The sequence below is a fragment of the Chlamydotis macqueenii genome, chromosome 10 (assembly GCF_036417535.1).
Source record: "Chlamydotis macqueenii isolate bChlMac1 chromosome 10, bChlMac1.mat, whole genome shotgun sequence".
Taxonomy (NCBI): domain Eukaryota; kingdom Metazoa; phylum Chordata; class Aves; order Otidiformes; family Otididae; genus Chlamydotis; species Chlamydotis macqueenii.
Window position 1 is genome coordinate 4,147,323 of NC_141565.1, and position 27,665 is coordinate 4,174,987.

At 39.9% G+C, this 27,665-nt stretch overlaps 1 protein-coding gene and 1 long non-coding RNA gene across 2 annotated transcripts in view; both read left to right on the forward strand.

Annotated features, from left to right (window-relative positions):
• The window catches only part of LOC147599458 (uncharacterized), a 352,989-nt gene extending 325,748 nt beyond the window's left edge, over positions 1-27,241 (forward strand). Inside the window, exon 2 of the long non-coding RNA XR_015259588.1 lies at positions 26,734-27,241. This is a non-coding gene — a long non-coding RNA (uncharacterized LOC147599458). The remainder of the gene's footprint in view (positions 1-26,733) is intronic.
• ATRIP (ATR interacting protein) lies at positions 10,273-26,967 on the forward strand. Its single transcript, XM_086755756.1, has 13 exons — positions 10,273-10,651; positions 11,603-11,691; positions 13,207-13,377; positions 14,043-14,158; positions 14,479-14,639; positions 15,547-15,642; positions 16,485-16,614; positions 18,466-19,179; positions 19,807-19,949; positions 20,552-20,643; positions 21,540-21,623; positions 21,893-22,142; positions 23,492-26,967. The coding sequence occupies exons 1-13, from the start codon at positions 10,297-10,299 to the stop codon at positions 23,557-23,559; spliced, it is 2,469 nt and encodes an 822-aa protein (XP_086611882.1). The 5' UTR covers positions 10,273-10,296; the 3' UTR covers positions 23,560-26,967.
• Positions 27,242-27,665: the final 424 nt, after the last annotated feature.

Consider the following 27,665-nt stretch of genomic DNA (forward strand, 5'->3'; position numbering starts at 1 on the left):
ATACTTGGCATATCTCCAGGATTACAAACTTATTTTTCTCAGATGGGTATTTATTTAGCACAGGAAGTTGCCGTGAAATATTATAGAACCATTTTGTGATGTAATTTTTCTTTTTCCTACTAAAGCTCAACAGAATTATTTTATCAGGACAGATATTTGCAACTGTCTTTCAGTGACTCAAAACTGATTTGCTGTTTAATTTAACTGAATAGACATTTATCTTCTTTTACAGTTCTTGTTTCTTTGGACTTTTAAAAACCACTGGGGGGAATAACTGATACTATATAGCTTCTTCTGCTAATGAGGCTAAAACAAATATTGCAATCAATAACCTGAGGCCCATAGTTTAAAATAATGATGAAGCCAGGTTTGTCAGAAATTACAGTTTAATTTGCATTCTCATTGCTTCCTGATATTTTTTAGAGATGTATTAGTTATACTATTGCAAACAAGGGGCAGCTGAATCTCACAGTGCAAAGTTACTCTCCCAAGCAGATGAAAGATTCCTTCAAGCAATTCCATTTAAAATAAAATATATTGCCCCCCCAAGAAGTTACCCAAATTACAAGCTAAAATCAGCAGTTTACTTCTCAACTAAAATTTCACATAGCCTTATAATGGAACGCAAAATACCACTTATTGTCACTGGAATAAATTCAGTCCCTAGCAAGAAATCAATGAAAATAGATGGACCTATTACTCTTACAGCATAAAAATTACCAAGAGTGATTCTGGAACCACAAGAAAAAACAATTTATAAAAAGCAAGTGTGGCAACAGTAAAAAGTATCAACCTTACTACTCAAGAACCAGAATGCCTCTATCAACCCAACAACAGAAGTCCTCCCACTCTGCCATGGCAATACCCATCAGCCTGGAGGACTCGCACAAAGCCAGACTGATGGCTGCTGGGACACTACACTCATACAAGGCGCAAACCAAGATGGGATCAAAGTTCTGAGTCACCCTCCTTACCATAGAAGTAAAGAAAAAAAGAATAGTGTGAAACAGAAAAAAAATAAAAGCCAACATGCATGGATTATTTTGAAGTTTAAAAAAGACTGAAGGAAGCTAAAAATGTGAAAGGAAAATCCATGGTTAAAATAGTTAAGAAAAACAGCTATGCAAAAGCAAAGCAAAAATGACCTTTTAAGATACATCAGTGAATAAATGAATTCTAGTACTAAAAATGTGATGACAGTAAAATTGCTAAAGTGAGGCAAAAAGCTGTGTGTCTTCAATAAATATCACCTATCTGTATTTGATAATGCAGGTAATTTTCTACTACATAAGGATAATTATATACTTCCAATATATTTATGAGTAAACCAGATATAATCAAGATAACTTTCACATTTTCATAAGGAAAAGCATAACCACAAGGTCTAAAAAAGTGCCCACAAGAACTGCCTTAGGATATCTGTGGGACTTCGATACGCAAGAAAATTTATCCAGAGTAGATGTCCCGATATTAAAAAAAGGAACAACTAATAACTGCAGGAGAGTTAGAACATGTTTAATCATGGATTAAGTGTGAAAAGGAGATTAACTAGTGAAGTATTGACTCACTTCATAATAAGAAGTATAGTTGAAAGTACAACAATATCATTAATGCCAGTTAAGATGGTTTTATAGAAAAGCTATCCTTTTAAACAAACCTGGGGTTTGTCCTCTGTGTGAGTAATCACAGCAATGCTAGCTATTTAAGCTTTCATAAGGCATTTCACCTAAAACACGTGGCATTCTAAACAAAATAGAAATAACACAGTGAAGAATGCATTCCATTAATTAAAACCCACTTAAGCGAAAGACCTCATATTTAGCAATTACATCAGTACTCAATCTCAAGTAATTTTACATTGTTCTCAGGGAAATAGAAATCACAGTGCTGTCAGTGCTGGTGGAATGGCAAATAATGGTGGGAACAGTGTGATCCGGACCACTTGGTTCACTGCATTCATTTCTTGAGAACACATTCTCATGCACATATTAAAAAATGGAATGAGTGTTTGCAGAAAGCATATATGTAAACCTCAGCTAAAAGAAAATAAGTACATAAGTGGTCCGGCTATATAAATTAACGGGATCTGCTGTCTCATTTGAATTTAACAACTCAAAAAGACAAGTGTTATTGAATTGTCTTTGCAGCAAGGCAACACTTTGGAGAAACAGGCAAATGTATGTTTTTCCTCTATGTTTCTTCCTTCAGCTTTACTTATCCAACAGTTAACCCATCCTCATACAAACAGGCACGAGAACAAACCACATCCATATATTTTTGCTGATCCAAGGAGACTAGCATGCAATAATTCTTCCTACAGAGAATCCAAGCCATTCTGTTCTAAGTCAGGACTGAACAGCTGTGGTCAGCCATGTGTGACAAGTACATAATTTTAAATACCTTAACATTTTGGCTTTTTTGTTGTAATGGCACCATACACAACTTATTACTTTGTAGGGAAAATTCAAAGTTAATTCTGTTTACTTCCTCCAAATTAACAGCCTCCCTGGCTTACTACCAAGAGCTTTATTGCCTCAGAGTAGCCTTTCTGCTGTTAGTAGGTCTTTGACCTTTTTTTTTTTTTTTAAAGCAATGGAATGTAGTTCTAGATGTCACAGATGTTACAGTGTATTTATTTGCAGCTCAAGTATTTTATTTGCTTCAGTGGGTTTTCTTCAGGCTCCTCAGTCTCCTCCACCTGCTTGTCTGCAAAGTAATTTCTATGCATGTAGCTTAAGTATAAGAAATTAAACTTGAATTACACTAACAAAAGCATCCCATTCAATGATAAATATCAAACTTGCAGAAAGCATAGCATACTTGAGACATGATATTATATGAGGTATGAGATATATCATTGAATATGGTGGAGATGATAAATAAGAAGCAACAGAATTCAGCGTGGCTGAGACTAATCCAGGCTCTTCTCTACTCCTACACTGAGAGACATCAGGCAAGAAAAGAACATCTGAAAAACCTGCCGTACCCTACTTCATTTCACACCACACCCAGGAGCTGGAAATCACACTCCGTGTCCCAGGTCATCTCTAATTCTAATTTAAGTGATTACTGGTATGTAAAATCCACTGTCAAGCTAAAAACTTCATACTACAACTTTTCAGATAGGCTATTAATATCACATGCAGCAAGGCCAATTATCTTTCAAATGAAATGTAATCAAAGAGGGCATCTCACCCTTAGCACACTTTAAATTATGCTGTTAAATTACTGACAAATATGTCCCTTAGAGGTCCTAAGGAAATAAATATTCAGCGCAGGTAACTACCAGAGGCGGGGCGGGGGGGAGGGGAAGGTGCTATTATCTCCCCAAAAGAATAAAACAATGTCACGATAACCAATTTGCAATCTTGTATAATAAAAAGGCAATTTGCCACACGACCTTTAACATCCATTTGTTAAAGTAACTCACAAAGTTATTTACTGGCGTGATAAACTAGAAACACACACTTAATTTTTACAAGGTTTTAATTACTAAGAAAATGGCACTATCTATTTTATTCAGATTAAACAAATACTAGACAAGCCTGCCTCCACAATAATAAGGCAAACAGCAAGAAGCAAGCCACAGCTTTTTCTAACACAAAGAAAAAACCTCTTTATGTAAGCTGTTCTAGCCTTTCCGGTTTGCCCAGACTTGTCCCTTTCTTTGCTGTATGTTTTACCATGTTATTGACATAGTGCAATTTTTTTTTCCTGACATACTAACATTAGGTGAAGTTCTCTTTCCTCAGGTATTCAGCTGTGCTCAAACATGAGGCTACCAAAATCCAGCAATGCTAGACGCTATGCAGTTTTCTATAGCTAGAGTACAAATCACTGCTTCTGGGAACAGGAATCATAGTATCCGTAAATGGAGTCCTTTACTGGAATAGAAACACCAAGAGTCTCCACACAAACCAGCAACATGAAGCTTTGTTATTACATCAAATCCACTGTATTTGATCCTCTTACTAAGCTTGTACCCAACTGCTATTAGAGACGCTGACAAAATGAGAAGGAAGTCAACGCCAGAAATGGCAGGATTTTACCTTCTAGAAAAGTCAAGGTAGTTACACAGTGTTGATGATCGGTGTAGTTGATCTCTCTAGCTTCCCAGATTGTTTCAAAGACGAATTTTTAAATACATACTCACTTTCCTAATAAACTCAAACACTTTGCAATAGATCAAATGCCACAAGAGTACTTTTGCTTCCATTCAGTTTGAATGGCGCACACTGAAGAAAACCCATGCAGCTCTGCACAGACTGTTCAGCTCTACTCAGACACACAGCCAGCAAGCTTTATGGAAAGCAAACATTTTGTGGAGATCTGAAATAAAACATGAACATTCAGAGCTTCACCTTTCTAACTGTGAAGCTATCTGTAATGATTAAAAATAGCTTTGAGAGCAACATAAAAAGCCTGGGAAAAAAACCCAACCACGGCACAAGCAGTTCGAGTAAGTCTTTATTGTTCTACTCCTAGAAATAACAAGACAAACTGATTCCCCAATTCTTTTTGTGAAAATGTTGAGGCATTACAGAATCCAGCCCTGAACTTAATGCATGCTTTGAAAAAGGAAAATGAATGACCCTGAGAGAAGTCTGTGTAGACAAGTTGCTGGAAAGATCTGTGTGCAACTTGTTAGAGCTACTTCCCACCCCTCTTTGAGTTATTGCTCTGCAAATTGAGGAATGTTTTAGCAAGTGTTAATCTTGAATAAAATCCATCATAAAGAGTGCTATAATATTGCTTTTTATTACAAATAGCCCAAACTTCTTTGAAAATATAAATGTGTAAAACAATCAACTGACTATACAGTGCATTTACAGTACACAATGCATAAAGTAAAATGCAGTGCAAAGAACTGCTTTATACTTTAGCTCTTGGACACTAAGAACTTGGCAGTACTACTACAACTTCAATGACTACGGGGGGAAAAATTAAAACCCAAAAAACTCATTTACATTTAAGTTAACCATGAGATTGGGACGCATACATCACTGTACAAGGATCAGTAATTTTTAACTAGAAACTGTTATCCCCATGTTGTAATTCTTCGAAGGGCTGGAACTGTTGGATACCTGGAGTATGAGGAACTGCCAATTCTCCACTCTTCTTTACAACTGGTGCTACTCTCCAGCAGTTTGGTTGTCTTCCCACCAGGCTGAGGACTTTCGTAAAGGACACAGATAGACCCATTTTCACCTATGCAATAGGACACTTCAAAAGGGTCAACCAAAAGAGTAACTCACCGGGTAAGAGCTGGAAGAGCCTCCCATGGTTCAGTCCAATCATCCTTGCAGCCTTCCCTATCAAGAAGTCCATCTTACGGTTTATCCTAATGCACCGGTACCGGCGGCCACGCCATTTGGAGTGGCAAGACTCAACCGCAGCACCTAACACTTGCTCTTCGCTCGGCCACACCAGTGCCTGGCCCTGCTGTGTGCTGGGCCTCACACCTGCTCGCTGTGCGTCCACTGGGCCGTGACCACCCCGGACAGCCTGTAGCTTTGCTGCCTGCTCCCCTTCTCCTCACCTCTCTCGCTGCCTCCCCTTTAGTTCTTGCTTACAATCCAACAGAAAGGACAGGTCACCTTCACATTCAGCATTTCCAGTTGTGACTGCATCCCACTCCTTTTAATTCCCCCCCTTGCCTATTTGGGCACCTGTTTCCCATCCTGCGCTGTCAGCAGCTCCTGACCACCCCAAGACATCCACTCCACTGCTGAGAGTATTCCAGGCAGATGTGACTGCTATCTTGCCTTGGGCCCTTTCCACTCTCATTTCTCAAGAACATGAGCAAACATGAGCAAAATCTAGCTTATTTATTTAGCTAAGCACCAAGCCAGGTTTCAGCAAGAGCGATGCAAGAACCTATACGTTGTTTTCAGGAAAAGGAGTGGCCCAGAAAGCATCAGTTTTCTTTCAAAAGGCTGTTTACCTGCAAGCGGTTGGGAATTTGGCAAACTTGAAAGTATGTGCAAGAGTTAAGTGAACTGAATTCTGCTTAGTGCATGAACTATGCAAATAAATTTTTTGTCAAATGTATTACAGGAAAAGGATACATCTTTGGCCTGTATTTAGAGTACTGTATTGCATCCTTTAAGAGTGATAATTGTCAGGCTGGAAAGAAAGACTTTTGTTGTCAGAAATAAAGACACGCCTAATGCTTATTTGAGCACAAGAGCCGTATGTACATCGCACAAGTATCAGGCTTCTCAACTGGCCCTGCAGGTCACAGTGCAGATACCAACACGAGGAACACAAACTGCTGGACTCTGAACAGCACTTTTGCAGGGCATGAAGGTTTGAGCTGTGGACATGTTTGGTTGAATGGTCTGCATTGGCATAAACCTTGTATTATTCTGACGAATTAAGTACATGGCTTGTTTGAGACAAGGAACTTTGTCGATGACTTATTAGCATCACCACTGCTGAGCCTCTGAGTTTGAGGAATAACTACAATCCATCTCTTGACGGTAAGAGTTTTCTCTTGACAAAAGTTGTCCTGGCAAGTCAGTTTGCCCAAGAGCTCTAAAACAGTAATTATGTCCTTAACCCAACAGACTTGCTTCCTCCTCACAGCTGCCAAGCATCAGCTGAGTTTCATGACCGTTTCAGTGCTGTGGATACTAACCTAGCTGTGACCTTCCCACCTTCAGTAAGGGTGACAATATTCTTCACCTATTTTAAAGCTTTTAAAAAGTGGGTGTGTTAGGTATAATCAACATTCCCTGAGTTTACAAAAAGCTTTCTCTCTATTTCAAAGACTAAACACAAACTTTTTTTGGTCAACCTTCAAGTTCTGTTCACGATTCCTCCCAATCACTTTTTTTCAAGAACAGTGACTAAGGTGAGGATTTTATGACTAGGACTGCCTGCAGTCATATGTATGTATGTTCATAACTGAACATACTTCTCAGAAAGCAGTCTTCTTTCAGAAGTTCAATGCCCCAACCATTTTTTCACTCCTTGCCTTATTTAAATACATCCTCTCCCTTCACTCCTTTTGTATCTTAAACTCACTTTGGGGAAAAAAAAAAGAGTTTATTTCTTTACACTGTTGGCTAGGTTCTAAGCCTCTATATCCTCCTTTGTTAAAAGGGAGCTAACTGCTCCTTCATTCTTCTCCAAGGCCTGCCATATGCCAGAGCATCCCTTCTTCAGAGAGATCTCACCTTTGAGGAAACCCAGTAATATCTTGTTTTCCCAACTGAACGTCTTAATCCTTTTCACCTTCCTTGCCTCTCAGCTTTAAGAACATGACACTATCTCTAGTTCATCAGCTGCAAAAGCCACGCCCAGGGAGTTAGGGGAAGGGAGGAAAAAAGCCTTGTCTGCAGACCTTTAATAATTAGATACCGTTTTACTGCTATTTAGAGATTACTAGACAGTACTCATTCATCAGTAGAAGTGTGAAGAAAACACTCGGTCTGGCTAGCATTTTAGCTGTTACTAGGATCCAGTTTAACACAGTTTTAGAATTTACAGAAAGTTTTTACAGGAACTTTCCCCAAATCTCTGTCCCTTTTGACAAAAGGGTCAAAAATCAAAGTAATTACAGCAGTGTAAGAGAACAGCTCATCACAGAGCCAAATCTCATCCCGCACAGGAAGAGTTCCCAGGGGAATGCCCAGGTACCTGCAACAGCAGGACAGACAACTTGTTCATTAACTATTAGTGAGTCACAGTTCACTCCCAACAGTTTATTTTTGCTAGGTTCTGCCACCTGATCTTTTGACACATTCGAATAGAAGACTCATTACAATAACAACTAAAGCTTCTTCAGACTTGTGTTTAAATCTGCTTCAAGAAAGCAAGTTCCTATCAAATTTAGACAAAATTATTTGTAACGATTTGACACTAGAACTCATCTAATGCCTCCTTACTTGATGTTACTCAATTAAGATTATTAAGACTTCTTGTCCTCCCTTTCCTCTAATAGCAAGCAACAGGACCAAGACAAAAGGGCCAGGAACCTCAAATGACAAAGCTATAGACACTTCAAAACTCAGATGCTATAACCTAGTTTGACAGTCCCACTTCATGGCTTAGCTAGAGTATAATTCTGTATGCCATTTTGTAGCCTAACCAAAGACATTTTTATCAAACAAAGAAGAAAAAAACCCCACCTTCTCTCACCTCAAGAAAGGCAGCAGATTTCTGTACTTTCTTTTCCTCTCACTCACAGCTGTGAGCTCTAGACTACCTTCTCTACTAATCAAGCCTCAGATCTGAATCAAGATTCTATTGTATTAGAACAAATTTTCACTAAAGTCCAGTTTGCATTTCAGTACCTCAAACTTTAGAAATTAAGCTAAAATAATCTCTGCTGGTACCTGGATATATCAGTCATCCAATTACTTCAGTCTTATATTATTCACTGTTTTGAGAATTAGAACACAAAACCCAACTCTCCAGCTTTGGAGACTTCACTAGTAAAGCTATCCACGTACACATGGACTGTATCACCCTACATTTGAGCAGATACAATCTTCACTTGGTAGTTAAGTTATGTGGAGGCAATAAGAAGTATAACGCAGGCTTACTCTTTCTTTGTTACTTGCTCTAGACCATTATTCCTGCACAACAAAGTTCTACCATTGCTTTAATACAAAGTCTGGGTTTATTCTGCAGGTTCTGTCAGGTACTTACCTCAAATGCTTCCCCACCTTATTCACATACCTTCCCTTTCATTTGTGAAATACAGGCCTCCCCTGCCTTATCTCCACTACGTGACCTCAAAGCCTCCAACACCCTGACAGCACTATCACAAATGCAGCAAGACAATTCATTAATTAAAATAATGGACAATGAAACAACAATTGCACTGAAGTTATAAAATTCTCACTAGGATTCAGAATAAACATAACATTACTGTTAACAGCACTAAGAACTGTACAAATCAAGGCATAAGTTACTGAACTTCTGCTTAATTATGCTTAAGAGCTTCCCCCTTCCCAGCGGCATGTGCCCATATACAAATGCCCAATTATACACAGCCTGATTTTACTGTAAGTCAGTCAGATAAGGTTCTGCTAAAGCCAGAGCACATATCAGGGGATCTGGTTTTAACTCACTTGTGAGAAACTTAAGTATTAAGATCAGAGCAGAAAAGCTTTCTAAGCAAGGAAATGAAAGATAGTTAAAAACACTGCAAGAGTAAAAAGTTAATGTTCTAATACTGCTAGCACAGATTAATGCTCGCTAGGTTGAGGTCTGGCACCTGGATCCACCAGTCCTAAGTAGATAATTCAACTGAAATAGGAAGGTGAGAAGGTCTGGCTATAAAAAGATGCCACAGCTCTCAGGTAATGTTAAAGTCACACTTCGATTTCCTGTATTCTCCTCAGTGAGTTTCACATTCAAGGCTCAAGGTAAGCAAGCCACAGAAAGACAAAAAGAAACCAACTATTCTAACTATTCTAACTATGTAACTATTATTTTACTTCCATCTCCTCACCAGAAAATGGTGCCACAAGCAGGAGTATTTAAAGCAAACTCTAGAAAGGGGTCATCAATAAACTAGCGATTTGCCAATTATTAAGCTAACCATTTCTATACCGAGGTTGCTCTGGGGGTTCCAATAACACAAGCATTGGAGACAGTGGTTTGGAAACACTGTGCCAGCAGAATTTAGCAGTAGCCATTGAAATACGTTCTTTTATTTGTATAAGAGAAACCAATTCTAAGTACTCATGCACAGAGTGAAAAACCACCAGCTTCTTTGCAAGCATCATGAGTTGGCTGGGTAAAAACAATTTCCGACCAGCCGTGCCCTGCAGGATCTGCGTGCCGTGACATCACCAGGTGCTGCTCACGGCGTCACGGACCTGCTGCCACGGACCTGCTGCCGCCATCTCTGACGCGACCTGAGGCCCAAGCGCCCCCGGGCTCGGGCTCGCACCCGCCCAGCCGCCGCCGCGCCGCAGCCCAGCTCTACCCGACCAGCCGAGCGCCTCGCCACGACGAGCTGTGACGTCACCTGCCACCGGCCTGACGTTAGCAGCGTTCCCCGCCCACTGCTGACAGAGCGAGCCTTCCCACCGCCCTCAACCGCACGACCAATCAGCGAGGCGCTTGCAGCGCTGGATCGCCATGGCCAATCGCGGAGATGCTCACAGCCAGCCGCCGCGCGCCGGCGCTCGCTTTGACCCTCGGAGGGGCCGCGGTGAACCCGGCGGCTGCCGCCCCATTGGCCCGAGGGAAGCCCCGCTCGCCAGTGATTGGTAGGCGGCGCAGCGCGCGCATCCCCGCCCCGCCGCCCCGGGGAAGCCAGCAGCGCCGGGCGTTATGGCGGCGGAGCCCCAGCTCGGGCCGCGGAAGCGGAGCGGCCCGGCGCTGTGCGGGGCCCCCTGGGCCTGGGCTGGGGCGGCTGCGGGCCGCGGCCGGACACTGGAAAAAGGCTTCCCGCCCCACAAGCGCCCGAAGAGCTCGGGGGCGGCTGGGCCCGACGAGGGGCCGGGAGACCCCTTCGGGGATCACGACGACTTCACGGCGGACGAGCTGGAGGAGATCGATATCCTGGCTTCGCAGGCGCTGTCGGAGGGGGCTGCCGCGCCGCGGCCGAGCCTCCCGAAAGACGCCTGGGCAGCCTCCGGCGCGGGCAGCGCCCAGCGGCGGGCGGCCGCGGCGGCGAGGGAGGAAGGTGGGTGCGCCCACGCGGGGCGGGAGCGTGGTTCGGCCGCAGCGGGGCTTGGCGGGGCGGGGTGCGTGCGCCCAGTTGCGCCCTGCGGCCTCGGGTCCACGGCGAAGCGGTTCTTGCTGTCGCCGGGGCTCATGAAGCCGCCCTGAGCCATTTGGGAAAATGTTTGTTATGCCTTTAGGAGTGGCTTCTGATCATCCTACCTGGCTAGCAGCACTCCACAGAGCCAGGAGTGCGAAGAGCTAGCTCAGATTCGAAGAAATCACGCCCACGCAGTCACATAGCATTAAACCAACAGTACTGAGAGCCTGGCTTCTGCGATGTGTGTGGTAGCGCTTACCTGCAGCGTTGATACTGCGTATTAAACGTGTTAAATAAAACAGAGAATTCTGTAAACTTTTCACATGCTCTAAGTACTGCTTATAGTATCATATGTGTTGGCTACCAGATTCTTTTTTTTTTCTCTATTACCTTTCACTAGTAATTACATCATACATCTCACATTAACAGTTGATTTTCAGATTTACTTTGAAAAAGCACAAGATACAGGGGTTGGCTCATTGTTAAAGCACAGAGGGCTTAAACCCTGTAAGTGTGTCTTAGCAATGCTAAGCTTTGTAATCTCTCTGGGTCAGAAAGTTTTCTGTTAACCCTTATTTGTGCAGGGTACATTAACCAAAATTATCTTGGAGGAAATGCTTGCACTGACTGTGAGTCATCTTACTGTTTTAAAAGACTAGAAATACTTGGGGGTAGAGTTTTCTTGTGTTTTAAAGATTAATGCACAAGCTTTAAAAAAGTGACTATGGCGATGTATGCAATTTATCTGTTTGTAGGATAATATTAAGATATTCAGAGGTCTGTAATGGCAAATAACAAAGTATTGATGTTTGGTTATCAGTGATGTACATACATTACCTGTGCTCCAGAACAGATCTTGGCTTTTTTTTCCAGCTACAGGAATCAGTACAGAAGATAGTCTGGTGAGAGATGCCTTCCAGTTTGAAGTACTGCAAACACAGCATGAAGAAATTAAACAGAAGGTTAGCAATATTTTCCACTCCCCTCTAAATATCACATTTTTGATAGGGCTTACTGAAAGGTGGGATAAGTTCGATTTCAAGTATTTCACTCTAATAAATTTAATTTGTAAACTTTGAAATCCATGGCTCTATTAAAAGCATTGTACAAGAAACAGCTCTAGTAATATTAAAAGTGAGAGCAATATTTTATTTCTTGATAATTTCAGATTAGTAAATGCTAATTTATCAGTTTTACTTGTTTCTTACCAAATCCATTCTCCTCTGTCCTGTCCACTGGTCAGCAAGAGTTGTTTTGTGCAACTTAAAGATTTAATAAAGTAAAGGCAGTTTTAAGTTGTGTTGTGTTACTTTATCTTCTGAGGTTCCCTTACGGAAAGATACTATGGGGAGGAAATGGGTGTGGAAAAGTATGAAGGTACAAATGCCAAGTCCATCCTTCCTTTGGCTTAGGAAGACTATAAGACCTGAGCAAGTTTATGATGATATTTTATCAGAATAGTCTTTTAGCATCTGGTAAAATTTCCTGTAGGTACTTCCTGATCCAGAAATACTGTATGTGTATTTAATATTCTGTAGTGTATTTTTTTTTTTTAAATGCTTGTGTATTTGGTTTTGGCTAACTTTTACTGTGAAAGAAGAGGTCTGCAGCTTAACAACACATTGTGTCAGGAAATTCCTTCTTTGATTTTATTTAGAACTTTGCACCTAGTGATTTCAGTGGATGAGTCTTGGCTGTTATGTGAGGCGATAAACAAGGAATAACTTGTGCATAGCACTGAGACCTTGACAGACCTTTGTTTCCTCACAGTTGTGCTTTCTCCCAGATTGAAGAGGCCCATGCTATTTACCTTTCTCTTGTCGCCCTCGCCTCTGTTCTCTGAATCTTTCCCACTCTATTTTATCCTTCTTTATTGAGGAAGCTCCTACATGAGGGTAAAACATAATTTTATGTAGTGGCATAGAGATGTCTTTATGCTTTTTGTCTCCATGCTTTTCTGAATAACTCATCCTACTATCTCTAAAAAGTCTTGTCTCTGAGTGGTGATGGCTGTTGAGAGAGTATTAGAGACAGTATGTTGTGAAGATACTGTCTGGGGGTGGCAGCTTCTCTTGGGACAGTGTGCTCATTGGCTGTCATGCTAGATGAAACGTTCTAATTAAATTATAATTGTATCATCCAGGCAATGAATAAATTATTGATGTGTGTGACTAGAATACTTTTCAAATAAAGAACGTAACCACAGGCAAGGGGAAAGAGAAGAATGGTTTCTGACACATACCAGCATAGTGTATGAAGATGTGTCCTGTCATTTTATAATTCTGTTAGAGAAAATAGTAGCTGAGCCTGATTTAGTCAGAAAAAGATTAGAAGCAACATTGCAGAGTTTCTGAACTGGGTTATGGAAGCATTTTTCTCCCTAGAAAGTATAAATATACCTGATCGTTAACCACACAATGATGTAAATACATACTTTTGGTTATGTACATCCTTTAATAGAATTCCTCTGTTTGCAGCTGAAAGAAATGCAGGATGAAATTCTTACTAAAAATGGAGAAATTAAAATTTTGCGTGACTCAATGCAGCAGATGGAGTACGCTATGGAGGAACAGAAAAGATCATACATGCTGTTGGAACAGCAAAAATCTCAGACCTTAAATGAAAAAGAAAAAGAGTTCTCCAAAAAGGTTTGTAGCTATGCCAGTTACCTGCACATTGCATGCAGAAGCTAATTTAATGATTTAATGATGTCACAGACCATCTAGTCAAAGGAACAACATTTCTGTGACATTTCCAAACTATGTATGCCTTTATTTTCTTATCTAGAAGAAAGCATTTGTAAGAACTTGCTGAGGGTTTTCTTCTGCCGAAATAAAAGAGTAAAATTCAAGTGGTAGAGGTTCTAGTTTACTACTTTTTTTTTTTTTTTTTTTAAGCCATCCCCAGAACATTGAAATTGGAATGTATTTTAAAATGGAAAAATGCAACAGAATGTGCTTTATGACTCTGATCAGATTGCTATTCCTGTTGCAGTCGTCTTTCTGAAAGCCCTGCAGAGGACAGTGGCTGCTTTTGTCCTGTTTACTCTGCTGTTAACAGCCTTACTGTAGTCATGCTCTGCGTGGCACTTGGTCTGTCTTAACAAGTCATGTGCTTCTTGCCTGAACTTCTGGCGCTTGGTTCTAAGATAGTATTAATTGGACTAGCATACATAAAAATGGAGATCTTATGCTGAGTTCACAGTAAGTAGATGGTAATCATGAAATCTTATGGTAATTCTAGTTGCTCTGCAGTTGTAACACCACTAAATTATTCAGTAACAGTCAAACTGTCTTTTAAATTCCTCTTTCAGTTGCTATCATTACAGTCAGAGTTGCAGTTCAAAGATGCAGAAATGAATGAATTAAGAACGCGACTTCAGAACTGTGAAAGAAATAAACACATTACTCAGGCAGTTTTAATGCCAAGGTATGAGTTTTGGAAAATGAACTTGTGTTCCTTCTTACAACTTGTGTGCTTAAACTATTAAAGAGGTTTTCTTTCTCCATATAACTCTTAGCTCTGTTTCCTTGAAAAAAATAAAACCAAAAAATGTCTGTTGACCTCTGTGAAAAAGGCTGTCAAAAAGCGCCTGCCTTGTCTGTGTGGCAGAAATGCAAAGAGTTAACAGTAAAGTACCTTTAAAACATCAGTATCACAAAAGCTATTAAATAGATGAATCAATATTTCTTTCGTAATTATTTTATTAAACAATAAACAAGGATCTAAGTGTTTTATTTTTATTTTAGTCCTAAAAAGAATTTTGCAATACAAGTGAAATCAGAAAGATGTTCTCCACAGCCTGGAAAAAGATCTTTTCCTACAAAGGAATCCTTCAATGCTGAAATGTCCACTAGACCATCGTGTTCTTCAGGAAGTTGGATTGCCCCAAGTACTTCAATCAAAGAAGGTAAACTCCTATGCATATGAATGTTCTGCCTTAGATAAGGATTTTCGTACTATATTGTAAGTAAAGAAAAATAAGTATTTGTTTTATTTTGGTTTTGCTAAAGTTTCTTTTCATTTTTACAGCAAATGGCGTAAAACAGCTATGACTGAGATTGCATCAAGGTCATTTTAATTCACACCTTGGTAACGCCTATACATCAGATATCAAGATGTCCGAAACTGTATGGGCAGTATGAAGTCCATGAAGAAGAAAAATACAGTAGCCTTAAAGCATTAGTATTGCTATTTATTCAGCCCCCTGTCTGTTAGTTATGGTAACAACACTCACTATGCCTATTTGTTTGAAAAGCACACTTGATTGGGGGTTGGACTAGATGACTTTTGAAGGTCCCTTCCAACCCAAACCATTCTATGATTATTTGTCTTCTGAACCCTGCAAGGCTTTTGCCTTCAGTTTGGTTAGTAATTGTGGCGTATATAGCTGACTGAAGGATTATGACATGCTCAAATACATTTATATTATTTTTCAGAATTTTATGTTGATTTTTAACTAACATGGTCATGTAAATCTCTGCTAGTAGTGGGAGTGCAACTTTAGGTATTGGATTTTTTTCCTAAAAGAAAAGTAGAGAGCAATAGCACTGAACAGTCTGTGGAACATCTGACAGTAAAGGTGAAATTTTATTCACTTTTCTAATTTTTTGGGGGGAGCAATTTTACTTGCATCACAGCTCTTAACTTTGGTATGTCAAACAATATTATAGTTATACAAGATGTTTTTTACTGGTCTGCTGTCTGTTTACTTACCATGTAACAGCTATGGCTAATCAAATGTGTGTAAACCGTAGGAAAAGATAAATAAGCAATGTAGTTCTCACATTAGAATTGTGATTTACTGTTTGTTTTAGATGGTAAGATAACCCATCCTGAAGTTTTATCTGTGAGGCATGAAGCAATGGGAAAAAATGGTTTCTACAACTCTGTACGTAAACGAAATACACAAGGTAACTTAATTCTGTTAATACAGAAGCGGTGAGCATTTCTGAGGAACAGCTCAGATGCCTTTACTAAGCAGTGTCATGCTGAGGAGCCTGCTGTGTACAATGCCACTGCACAGAATAGTGGTGTTCAGCTAGTTGCTTTTTGCTTTGAGTGTTGTGATTTTTGCAGTAAAACCATTTCAGATTCTACTGTTGTCTTGTATCCTAACAGCATTCTTACATTGTCATTCAATTTAAGAAAAATTTGCCAGAGTTTTGCTTTATGGAAGGATATGAATCAAGAGGTATCTTGTTACAAGGCTGGCTTTTTCAGTATTAATGTTATCCTTTTTATTGTAAAAAGAGGAAAAATGTAGGTTTGTGGTTTTTTTTTTTTTTTTTTTTTTTTAATGAAGATAACAACAATAGAGCAACATTGAAAATGGTCAGCACCAGGAAGTGTTCAGGGTACTATTTTATTGCCAACTCAGAATAGAACTGCACCACATAATTTTAACGTCTGGACTGCAACATGGAGGGCAAGTCATCAGGATAGTTGGGATATATGATCATTTGACTTGAGATACTTTGCTAATATTAGATTGTAATTAAAATACCTCTAAATATAATTTTATTTAATATTTAAATCATATCTTAAATTCACTTTCCTGAAAATCATTCTCTTCTAGAGAATTCTCTACAAGAATTCTCTCTTGCAGAGAAAGAAGATTTGTTATGAAAAAAAGTATTTTGAGGTTGAGAGCACTAGAAATAAGGCTAATCTTTTGAAATATTTTTTTTTTTGTCATTGTTGATGTTGCAGTTCATGGTAAAGCTACTCCAAAGACAATTATATATCCTTTCAGGTTCTATCTTACTAAATGCACTGATGAAGCAGCCCATTGTTCCTGGGTCATTACTAGGACTCTGCCATCTTCTTAGCAGTAACTCTGAGCCTCTCCCTGGAGCTGTGTTGCAGCCTAACTATTTGGATATGTAAGTCTGGTTTAGGTTTTGTTTTGGGGTTTTGGTTTGGTTTTTTTTGTTTTGTTTTTTTTTGTTTTTTTTTTTTTTTTTTTTTGTTAAACTGTATCTGACATATTCTTAGTATAGTGGCATTCTCAATACTAAGAAATGCTTACTCATGTAGGATAGCTCATTCCTTGTGCTAAATGCTGTTTTGCTTAGGCCATTTAATACAAACTTAGATAATTCTGCATCTTTGATTATCATAGAATCACAGACTGGTTTGGGTGGGAAGGCACCTTTAAAGGCCATCTCCAACCAGACAGGGACATCTCCAACCAGATCAGGTTGCTCAGAGCCCCGGCCAACCTGGCCTGGAATGTTTCCAGGGATGGGGCATCCACCGCCTCTCTGGGCAACCTGGGACAGTGCTCCACCACCCTCACTGAAAAAAGAATTTTCTTTATATGCAGTCTGAATCTACCTGCTTCTATTTTAAAACCATTACACGTGGTCCTTTCACAACAGACCCTGCTGAAGAGTCTCTCCTCATCTTTCCTATCAGTCCCCTTCAGGAAGACCGCTCTAGTGTCTTCCCAGAGCCTCCTCTTCTCCAGGCTGAACAGCCCCAGCTCTCTCAGCCTGTCCTCATAAGAGAGGTGCTCCAGCCCTTTTATCATCTTCGTGCCCTCCTCTGGACCTTCTCCAACTGGTCCCTGTCCTTCTGATGTTGGGGGCTCCAGAGCTGGACACAGTACTCCAGGTGGGGTCTCACCAGGACAGAGTAGAGGGGCAGAATCACCTCCCTCGACCTGCTGGCCACGCTCCTCTTGATGCAGCCCAGGATGCCGTTGGCTTATCTTATTAATCTTAGATTACCGTAGATACTAAACAATGGAACAAGGTTAATTATATATTAGGGGTAGGCAAAGAAGCATGTTTGTGTAAAACCAGGGAGTGACTGTTAGCAGCTGCTATTTGTTAACCACTTAAGTATGTAAGACTTGCATTGCAATGAGGGAAGCATGTAAACATGATTCAGTTAGGTGGAAAGAAAAGGTTGAAAATGAGATCAAAAGAACAGTAGGCTTTATATCTTCAAAGTCTAAACTATGTTCAATTTTTAATGTACAATTTATGCAAAATTTTCCAATATATATTTATAAAGACCTGTAAAGCATTTTAAATATGAATTTTGGTTATAAATGATAATAGTTTTTCACTTTAAAGAATTAGACTGTAGCACCTGAAATACCTTTGCTTTTCTGATATGTTACTTTGTTAGTCATTCTTCTGTTTTGTAGGTTCATAGCAAGGCTCATGTCTCATTGCCCTTGCATTTATGCAAGCAGAGGTGGTACGTTTGGCCTTTGTAGCTGCAGTTTGACTAGTGAATAGCTGAAGTCTCTCTCTCTCATATCTCTGGCCAAGAAAGTATTTTTTTATTGTTGTTGTAGTCCTTTAAGATCCCCTACATATTACAGATCAGTAGTGTACAGTTGTTCCTTCTTCCCAGAAGCTACCGAATAACACCAGGGGAAGAGAAAGAATATATGACAGGATAATAAAAAGCATGAAACTGGGAAGCCAATGTTTGAAATGTAGTTTCAGACAATGGCTTACAGTGAGCTGCTGAAGTTACTCAACTGTCAGCTCTGACTACTTTCACAAGTTCTAGGAATGCTTTGAAATTGCTCTTCCATGCAGGTTTCAAGGAGTAGGGATTCTTTTTTTTTTTCCAATTTACATTTTATTTTGGGAACAGACATTTTTTGTTAGCCTTTCTATTATTTGATTCAGAGTATGGATAACTCAAATTTCAACTATGTTCTCTGCCTTTTCTTTTGAAATATTTCAGTTCTTTTAATTTTATTTGGATAGGAAGTCCACACAACTACCCAGCAGCAGGACAACTCAAGAAGACATTTCTCCTCTTATATCCCTGCGAGAAGCTCAAAAACTTGCAGTAACAGGTTTGAACTTGATTGCTATGGATGAAGGATTGTCTGAAGGAAGCCTGACAGAGAGTCAGAGGGAGTTCTTGCACTTCACACACTGCAAGATCCAGGGCGCTGTGCTCCTCTTGCCCTTGGTAGAACACCATATTGGTGCATACTGTCAAGCAGTACAATTGTCAGACAAATCAATAAATGGTTCTTGTGGAAGCCATTCAGCTGTTTCTTCCAGAACCTGCACAAATACTGTGTCAAGTAAGGAAGACTTCAGGTTGTCTCTTGAAGAAACTACAGTTGTATCACTGGGTATTCTTTATAATTTGGCTTTTTACAGCTGGGATGTTGTCCAAACACTGCTGTCAACTGAAGTGGAAAAAATTTCTGCTGCTGGATATGAACAGGTTTCCAAGATGGACAAAAAGGTCTTGTGTGATAATCAGTGTGATGATAAAGAAGATACCAGGACACAAGGGGGGCTGCCTGTAGCTCCACAGGATGCTCAGTGTTCTTTGTTTAAGAAGCTGCTTCAGGTTTTAGCTTTTTCTGCTGCAAGAGGCTTCCAGACTGATAGTATACTGAGCCAAAGCCTAAAAGTTTTGGTGAAATTAGCTGAAAAGTCAACAATGGACTTGCTAATAAAGTAAGTCAGTAATAGCTTTAAAATTATTTCAGACTCTGTTGTTTAGCAGTTTTCGTTCTCTGTTGAAACTAATTTGTGCAGATGTGTAGAAGTATTGATACGTGTGGGAGAATATCACATTTCTCAGATCACCTTTGAGAAACAGTTGAAGATCTTTCTACTGCCTTTTCTGCTAATGAATGTGATAATTGCCCCCTGATCAGTAACAAGGTCCTATGGTGTTTATATGAAGCAGATGTTATTGGCTCATTGCATACCTGTCACTTGAAAGAGAACTTCTTAAGGCCATATGCAGTTGATCAGAATATCTGTAACATTCATTTTGGGTTTTTTGCAATTGCTGGGAGATGCATAAGGAATGAAAGCACAGGGTGGTCTCATTCTGGTGAGTAAAATGCCACTCTCCAAAGTTGCTAATGTTCTAACATACACAACCATGGTATGAATTGCAGACTGACTGCCAAAGGTAACACCGTGTATTTTTCAGTATATTTTTGATTTGTGACACGTAAGTTGAGATCAGGTATTGGCTGAAAAGGCACAAATTACAATGCTGTGTACAAGAAATAGTGTATTTTCAACTTGTCAGTGCGTTTCCCATTCCTAAGGTGGCTTTTGCTTTTGAAGTTTTCAGCACTTACTGAATAGCCAGATACTGCTCCGTTGTCTGTGTCCAGAGACGCCGTTGCCTGCTGTCCTTCTGACTGTGAGACTGCTGTCTATTCTTGCTCAACACCACATGTTGGTTGCTCAGCTTTGTTCTCATTCAGGTAAAAGACTGCATAACACAGAGAACTGATTAGATGAACGTTAGTTAGCATGACTAGAAGTCATGCAAAAAGGCAGTGCCCCAAAAGGCAAAAAGCCTTCTGTTACCTGAAAACTTGTTTTCTAGTGCAGTGTTTCAGTTATTGTTTGAAGAGAAAGTCACTACAGCGGCTTTTGTCTTGTGGTACAGTGCTTTTGATACCCATGTGGATTTTTAAAAGTACTTTCCAGATTAATGTTTATTATATTAAAAGTTGATGAGAAAAAAAAGGGCTTTTGAGGAGTTGGAAGTCTAATTTATCTGTGCTCATGACACCGTTAGTTTAGGGAGTCCAGTACTCTGCATGACAAATATTCTTTCTGCAGTTCTTATGAATGATCTAGGACCGTATTGCCACAAATGCATATATAAAATTTAGGGATACTAGTTTATTCGGCACTGCTTAAGATGTCTCAAGTAAAGCAAGAAGCTGACCCTTGTACCATGATCGGTCCCAGGATAGCACTCTGCGTATTTTCTGAAATGTTTTGTTGTGTGACAAAATTAATTTTTGTCATAAACAATTGACTAGTTGGGAAAAGAACAAAGTTATCTCTGTTTCAGACACCTGCCTTCTTCTTGCACTGTACATGTATATTACATCAAGACCAGATAAATCAGCATCTGAAATGCTTTGGCTTCAGCTGGAACAAGAGGTAACCACAGCTGTTTGTTCATATGCTTTTTCCTGCTATTTCCAGTTGGGGGAGTGGGAGGAGCCGGGCAATAAATGCACGGATTGTCCGAAAACAAGTTCTTTCTCCAGCTGAAATAGAACACTGAAAGTATTGGCTTACAGTAAGGGATTACATTGATTTTTTTAAGAGTAGCTCCTTGAAACTGAATCAGTACCTGTTCTCATAAGAGAACATCAGTCATAATAGTCATAGTGACATCACTGAAAAAGCAAGAAAGATCCTAGGATGGCTGTAAATGTCCAACACTAATCTTATTTTGCTTTTAGATCAATAGAGGAGTAAAAGGAAGCAAGATCTATGATTCATTTTGATTCTATTGATTGCTTTTGAACTGTATCTTATGAGTTAGTACATATAAAAGGGAGTCTTTGGCAACTTAGGATTATATTCGTTGTATTCAGTGGAAATGCCAGCTTGCTGTATAATAGTCATGATTATACATAGGAAGAATAGCTTTTGAATTTAATTTATATTGTTTGTACTGACAGTGTTAACTCATTCAAGGTTTTACCATTTGCTCCACTTCTGCTCTTACAAGAAAGAACTTTGAACTGTTTTCATTATCCCCCTACCTAAACACAGTATTTGTATGCAGTGAATTAAGACCCGCTGCACCTTGTTAGCCTTTCTTATCAGAAAGTTGAAAAGGTTTCTGTGCAAGGCAAATTCTATGTCTGTAAAGTTTTACAGGGAACAAACTGTAACAATTTTGAGGGGTAAAAAAGATCAACTGTTAAGAAAAGAATGTCTGAAGCTAGTAATAAAATATCATTTCTACCTCTCTTTATTTGCAGTTGATAATTTTGCAGAACCCTAGTACTCATTATAATGCAATCTGCCTGTTTTTGTAATAGGCAGTTAGACTCCTGACAAGACGTATGCGGTGTTCCAGTCCAGCGGTTTTATTACCTGGGACAGACTGCCAATGTAGTCTCGAGGTACGTCACTACAGTGGCTGAGTTTAATGCACTGCCAACTTACAGGTACTCCTAACAGTGCTGAAATAGCTTTTTGCCCTTTTTTAGCTACAATTAAACAGAAGTTTACTGTACTTTTAAAGGATGTCACCTTCTTGCTTTTGCTTGCAAGAAAGTATTCTGAAATTTGGAAGTTGGAAGAGATTAATCAGTAAACTTAATGATGAAGTAAGTTTGTTGCTGCTATCATTTTACTTTGTGTATTGAGGCGCTTTTTTTTACTTTTGCAGGTTGTTAAGGCGCTAATTATAATGTTACATAGACAGTGGATGAAGATCAGAAGATCTGAGAACAGCTTGTGTACATATAAGGAAAAAATTATTCAGTTTTTACGGGATACTGTTTTACTCTTACACAGCCTGTCTCAGAAAGATAAACTGTTTCATGAACACTGTTTGGAAGTTCTCCATCAGTATGACCAAGCCATGCCGGGCATAAGAGCCCTTCTGAAAAAGACTCAAAAATTGAGTGCCTATGAAGGTAAAATGAGTCAAATGATAATGCTGGCTTTTTTCCCATGCTGTAGAAATAGAAATTCCACTTCTGTCCCTTTCCCCATTTAACAAGCACCATATACCAAATACCATGGAGGTTTGTTGCGCGGACCTCTGAAAGCAGTCCATAGTCTAGTGCTTCTCAAGCTTCATTATACTGAATCACTACTTTATTATTCTTAATAGTTTTATCTTGTCTTTCTCTCCATAGAAATACGGCCCTAGTATCTGATCAAACAAAATCCTGCACCCCAGCTCTCTTTAGAACAATCTGCACTATATGTTACTTTATTTAAAAAAAAAAAAAAAATAATTATTCCAGTCCTCCAACTAGCATTACACCTTCTCTGCAATAGCTTGGGTTTTTTTTTTCGTGCATCCTTAACATCTCTTTCTCCTGCTTCCCTTTTCTATCCCCAACCTTCCTCCATTATTCCAAAAGCTTCTGTAGCCCGTGTCCATCAGGACTTGCCTCTTGCTTTGCACACTTCTGGTGTCTGTCTCCTAGAGCGAGATAATCTTGTGGAATTGCCTCTCCTCCTTGTACCTTGATGCCATTTCTTTATTCACTCATGGCATTATTTACATGCATGTTGTTGAGCTGATGTGAAGATTGTGTTCTTATGTCAGTATGTGGTTTGCTACAAGATACCAGACAAGGCATCTGGTTGTCTTCAGAGCTGGAGTGGTAAATTCTTTATTGTTGGTGTACGTATTGCATCAGTAAGGCAGGTCATGCAAGCATGCCACTGTTAGTCACAGGGACTTTTTGAGAGACGTTAAATAGTGTTCCATGTATTTGTCCTATGCAGATTGCTTGGAGTGTCCTGATGTTTTCTAGAACTTTGCTTAACACCTTGTCTAGTTCTGCTTGGGAATGGACCAAACCAGTGTAACAGTTTGTGATTTTGGGGGATGCTGGTGCACATGTAGTTAGCATTCGGATTCTTCCTTTAAAACACTGTACTATGCTTTTGTCCTAGTAGCTATTTAAAATTAGTTAACAAAGATGAGGTTTTAAACTTTAAGTAGTCAGAACTAGTTGTAAAATAAGGTGTCTCTTACTAGTTTTCCACTAATAGCTGAATTTAATTGACTGTCCAAGATAGTTCTCTCCTGTAATGCCTAAAAAGGCATTAAAGAGGGAGAGAAGTTTTCTATGACAAAACATGTATCTAAAGACCTGTTTGCACTGAACCTTGACAAAGAATATTTACTGTAGCCTTCTATAGTCAATATGATTTAAAATGCAAACAGATACCAGCTCTAATTATACTTTATCAAGTAGAAAAATTACTGTCTGAAACATGACTTTTTTGGTGGTTGTTTTTGCAGAGCTGATTTTGGATGAATTGTACACTCCTGAGCCAGAAGCAGAAGACCAAGGAATGGACTCCAGCTAGCTAGGATCTCTGCCCTTCCTCATCTAAATAATAATAATCATTGCCATGTAAATCTGAAATTTAAATAATCTGTTTTATTAAGTGATCATCTAAAGGTTGCACTCAAATGCAACACAACATTCCTTTGTGATTATTTTATTTAAGCACCATCTAAATATAGCTGAAAGGAAAGACATTTTTATGTAAGAATTATACTGCTGTGTTCTGTTCTGCTGTGGAAAGTTCTGCTCAATGGCTTATGGTTGGTTCTGTTTATGAATTTTATCCTTTATGAAATTGCTGTGAATGGAAATGTCACTATTGTGTTCTCCATTTTACTGTGACTGCAGCTGAATTTCTGATGCTGCATGTGCTGAGATGTTTGGGATCAGTGAGTTCATGTGCAAGTATTTTGAACATATTTGTTTCTTTTGCAGCTGTAACACTTTCTTGCTTGACTTCCAAAATTTTTATGTTGATATTAGTAAACAGTTTGCTGTGATTTTAAAAACCTTCCTAGAAATAACTTAATAGTTGGCAGTTCAGTTCTGAGCAAGAAATTAAAAGCCCTGTAATGATCATGAGCTCACTTAATTTTTCTCAGTTTCATGAATCTGCTGAAAGTGTAACTATGGAGATGCCAAAACAACAAATAGTGGAACTTTTTTTAAAAAGAAGTTACCTTAAAAGAGTAAGATGGTAATATTGAGGAGAGCATTCTGCCTTACTATGCAAGAAAAGGATATATGTGCAGAATGACTCTTTTTTTTTTTTTTGGTTGTAGTATCTGGATGGGCACTGCAGTGAAGATGAAGGAGAATCTCAGTCCTGGGATACAGTACTGATGCTTGGAGGAGGAACTGTTACTACACCCTTTCAAGTGTGTGTGATTATCAGTTGTCGTACTCAGCTGCAGGTATCAGCTGAACCTTACACCCTGAAAAGGGAAATGAGTACTAACTAGAGCAAGCAGACAGGTTTGTATTTTTAAATAATTTGGAAAGCTTCTTTCATTTTTGGACAGATACTTGATTCAGAACAAGCCTGGCTCCAGGGACCAGGAGGAGGAGGAGACCTAGTGCTACAGGGGGAAGGAAGCCCTTGGAAAATTGGCAAACACCCAGTTCTCTGGTTGTAACTCAAAGATGCTGTGTCCTGCCTTGGTGTGCCTGGGCAAAGCATCCCACTCCAGCGTGCTAAACAAGACCTTGACTTGGCTTTTGCTTTTGAAGAGAACTTTCCCAGAAACAGCTATGCAGGAATAACCACTGTTAGTAATCCAGCATCTCTGTAGGGCCAAAGCTTCACTCCTTCCTTCTGCAACACAGCCTGGGGATAAGCTGCCTCTGAGCAACAGCTGGCAGAGTTCCACCAGGCATGGCTGGTTCCCTTCTGTAAAATAAAAGCGGCCAGCACCTGAAGAACTAACCTTTTCCTGCTTCTATGCAGCAAGGAAGGATGCATAGGCACATAACAGCATGTATGTTTGCATGGTAACTACCCTAAAACTGTCACCAAGGCACTGGATGAGATAGCTACAGAAGTTTCAGTGTGACATAAAAACCATTGGACTTACCCACTTTTTTTTTTAAAAAAAAAAAACACCCAAAATGCACCACTTCCTGGCTTGAGAATGTTGGTTAAAAGCCCCTTCATTACTCAAAACTAAAATAAACATTAATTCTTTAAGAATAGCCTTATGAGCATGAGCAATGGTAAAGCAGTATCTGCCAGTCAGCCTGGGGTGAGTGGCAAATGTAAAGATGTCCTAACAAAGATACAGTAGTCACAGTATCCCAGACTGGAATGACCTGCCATCACTTCTCAACTGCTCCATGCTGCTCTCACTACCTCATCTGCTAAACAGAATTTGTGTTGATAGTGGTAAGATGCATTTAAATCCTTTCTTTCAGTGACCAGACCACATGAATTGTTAAGATGAATTTGGATGAAAACCAGTTAAGGAATCCCAAATTGTTGAAGCATTCCAATTATAACAACTTGTTTAGAAAACTCCTGCCTTGTCTAAAGGCGGGGGTGGGGGGTGTGTGTAGCAACTTGGTAAAAGGGAGAAGTGCCTCTTTGTTAACTGGGAAAAGGAAGTTACTCAGGTAGTAAGCACAGTCAGAGGACTGAATAATGAAGTAGTGAGCAACAAACAACAACAACAACAAAAAAAAACCCCACAAAAAAAAAAAAACCACCAACCCACCCCTTGTCATGTTCTATATGTGATTATCACATTCCTCAGTCAGCAGCAGCCGCCCATTTTCTTGCCCATGGGAATGGCAACTGCAGTTCCCCCTTTGCTGAATGCCAAGTACAGCTAGCTTCTTCCTTCTCCGTTAACCGTAACAGGCAGACAGGACTAAAGCTAGGCAGGAGCTGGATGAAGAAAGCAATCACCTCTATTAGCTTACCCATTATCCAGGCAATTTTATGCAAAAAAAAGGACGACGATAGCCTTGCTGACTTATATTTTAAGATCTAGTGACACTACTCCTTGAACCGCTGAAACCACAGGAGGAGGTATAATTGCATTGCTAAGCATCTTCCTGTGGTGATTAAAGGACCTGAGGTACTGCATGCATCCAAACACACAGCAGTTTATGTCTCCTAAACCTATGTACAGAGATAAACTAAGTGATGCTTAATTGACTAGAACATGTAGAATCACAGAAGGGTTTGGGTTGGAAGGGATCTTTAAAGCCCACCCAGTCCAACCCCCCTGCCAGGAGCAGGGACATCTCCAACCAGATCAGGTTGCTCAGAGCCCCGGCCAACCTGGCCTGGAATGTTTCCAGGGATGGGGCATCCACCACCTCTCTGGGCAACCTTGGCGCATGTGCCACCACACAGCATAAAAAAAAATTTTCCTAATATCCAATCTAAATCTACCTCCCTCTATTTTGAAACCATTACCCCTTGTCCTGTCACACCAGGCCCTGCTGAAGAGTCTCTCCCCATCTCTCCTGCAGCCCCCTTTAAGCACTGGGAGGCCGCTCTAAGGTCTCCCTGGAGCCTCCTCTTCTCCAGGCTGAACAGCCCCAGCTCTCTCAGCCTGGCCTCACAGCAGAGCTGCTCCAGCCCTCTGGTCATCTTCATGGCCTCCTCTGGATCCTCTCCAACAGCTCCACATCCTTCTGCTGTTGGGGGCTGCAGTTGGGGGCTGCAGAGCTGGAGGCAGTACTGCAGGGAACTGGCACAATTTAGGGAATATGCACAGGTAACTTTATATTCTACAGCTCATAGAATCATTGACTAATGGAGGTTGGAAGGGGCTTCTGTAGATCATCCAGTCCAGCCAGCCCTCGATCAAACTGCCACAGACTAGACAGCTATTTTGTGTCATGTCAGGCCTTAAAACACATTTTTCTAAACCAAGCTGTAATATGTGAAGATGGCAAATATATCATCCTGTAGCATGCAGCATCCAACCCGAGTTGTTTTTATTCATATTAATCCCACTAGTGTGAAGTACTGCTTAATAAGGTTTAGCCTGTGCTAGACTATCAGAACAGTAAGTTATTTTAACCATTGAATAATGTTTTTATATCACAGTCAGTAATATTATTTATGGTTATATTACTTAAGGTCAACTGCAGCAGTTCTGATCTGCCTGTGTAAAGACTGCATTATCTGCTGTGAATGCAACAGCAAGTGTAAATTGTTAAAAATAAAAACTATAAATTGTTGATTAGAATTTAGCAGATGGATAAGGAAAAGGTGATCTATGAGCTTTGTAAAGACCTATAACCCTGCTGAAGTTTATCAAAATACTTCCAAGTGTGAGGGCCGTCAAAAACTGCTGATTAAATGTTATGAAAACATAACCAGCAGTATTCCTCACCTAACCCTAGGCTCTCAACTTTTTACTTCAGCAGTTTGCTCTCCTATACAACATTTTGCTGCAATTTCAGAGCTTGAAGGTACCTTTGGAACCCCAAGTGCTCATAAAATAGAGATCTGAAGGTTTTAAATGAAACTCCTGTTCCTCAGACCTGTGAGCAGAGAGAAGGCACGCAGCTTTTCTCTGAACAGCAGGAGGCTTCTCTGCATGTCGCTTCTCTAGTTCAGCCATATTGCACAGATGCACCTGCTAAAAAGTCATGGAAAAAGAAAAACAG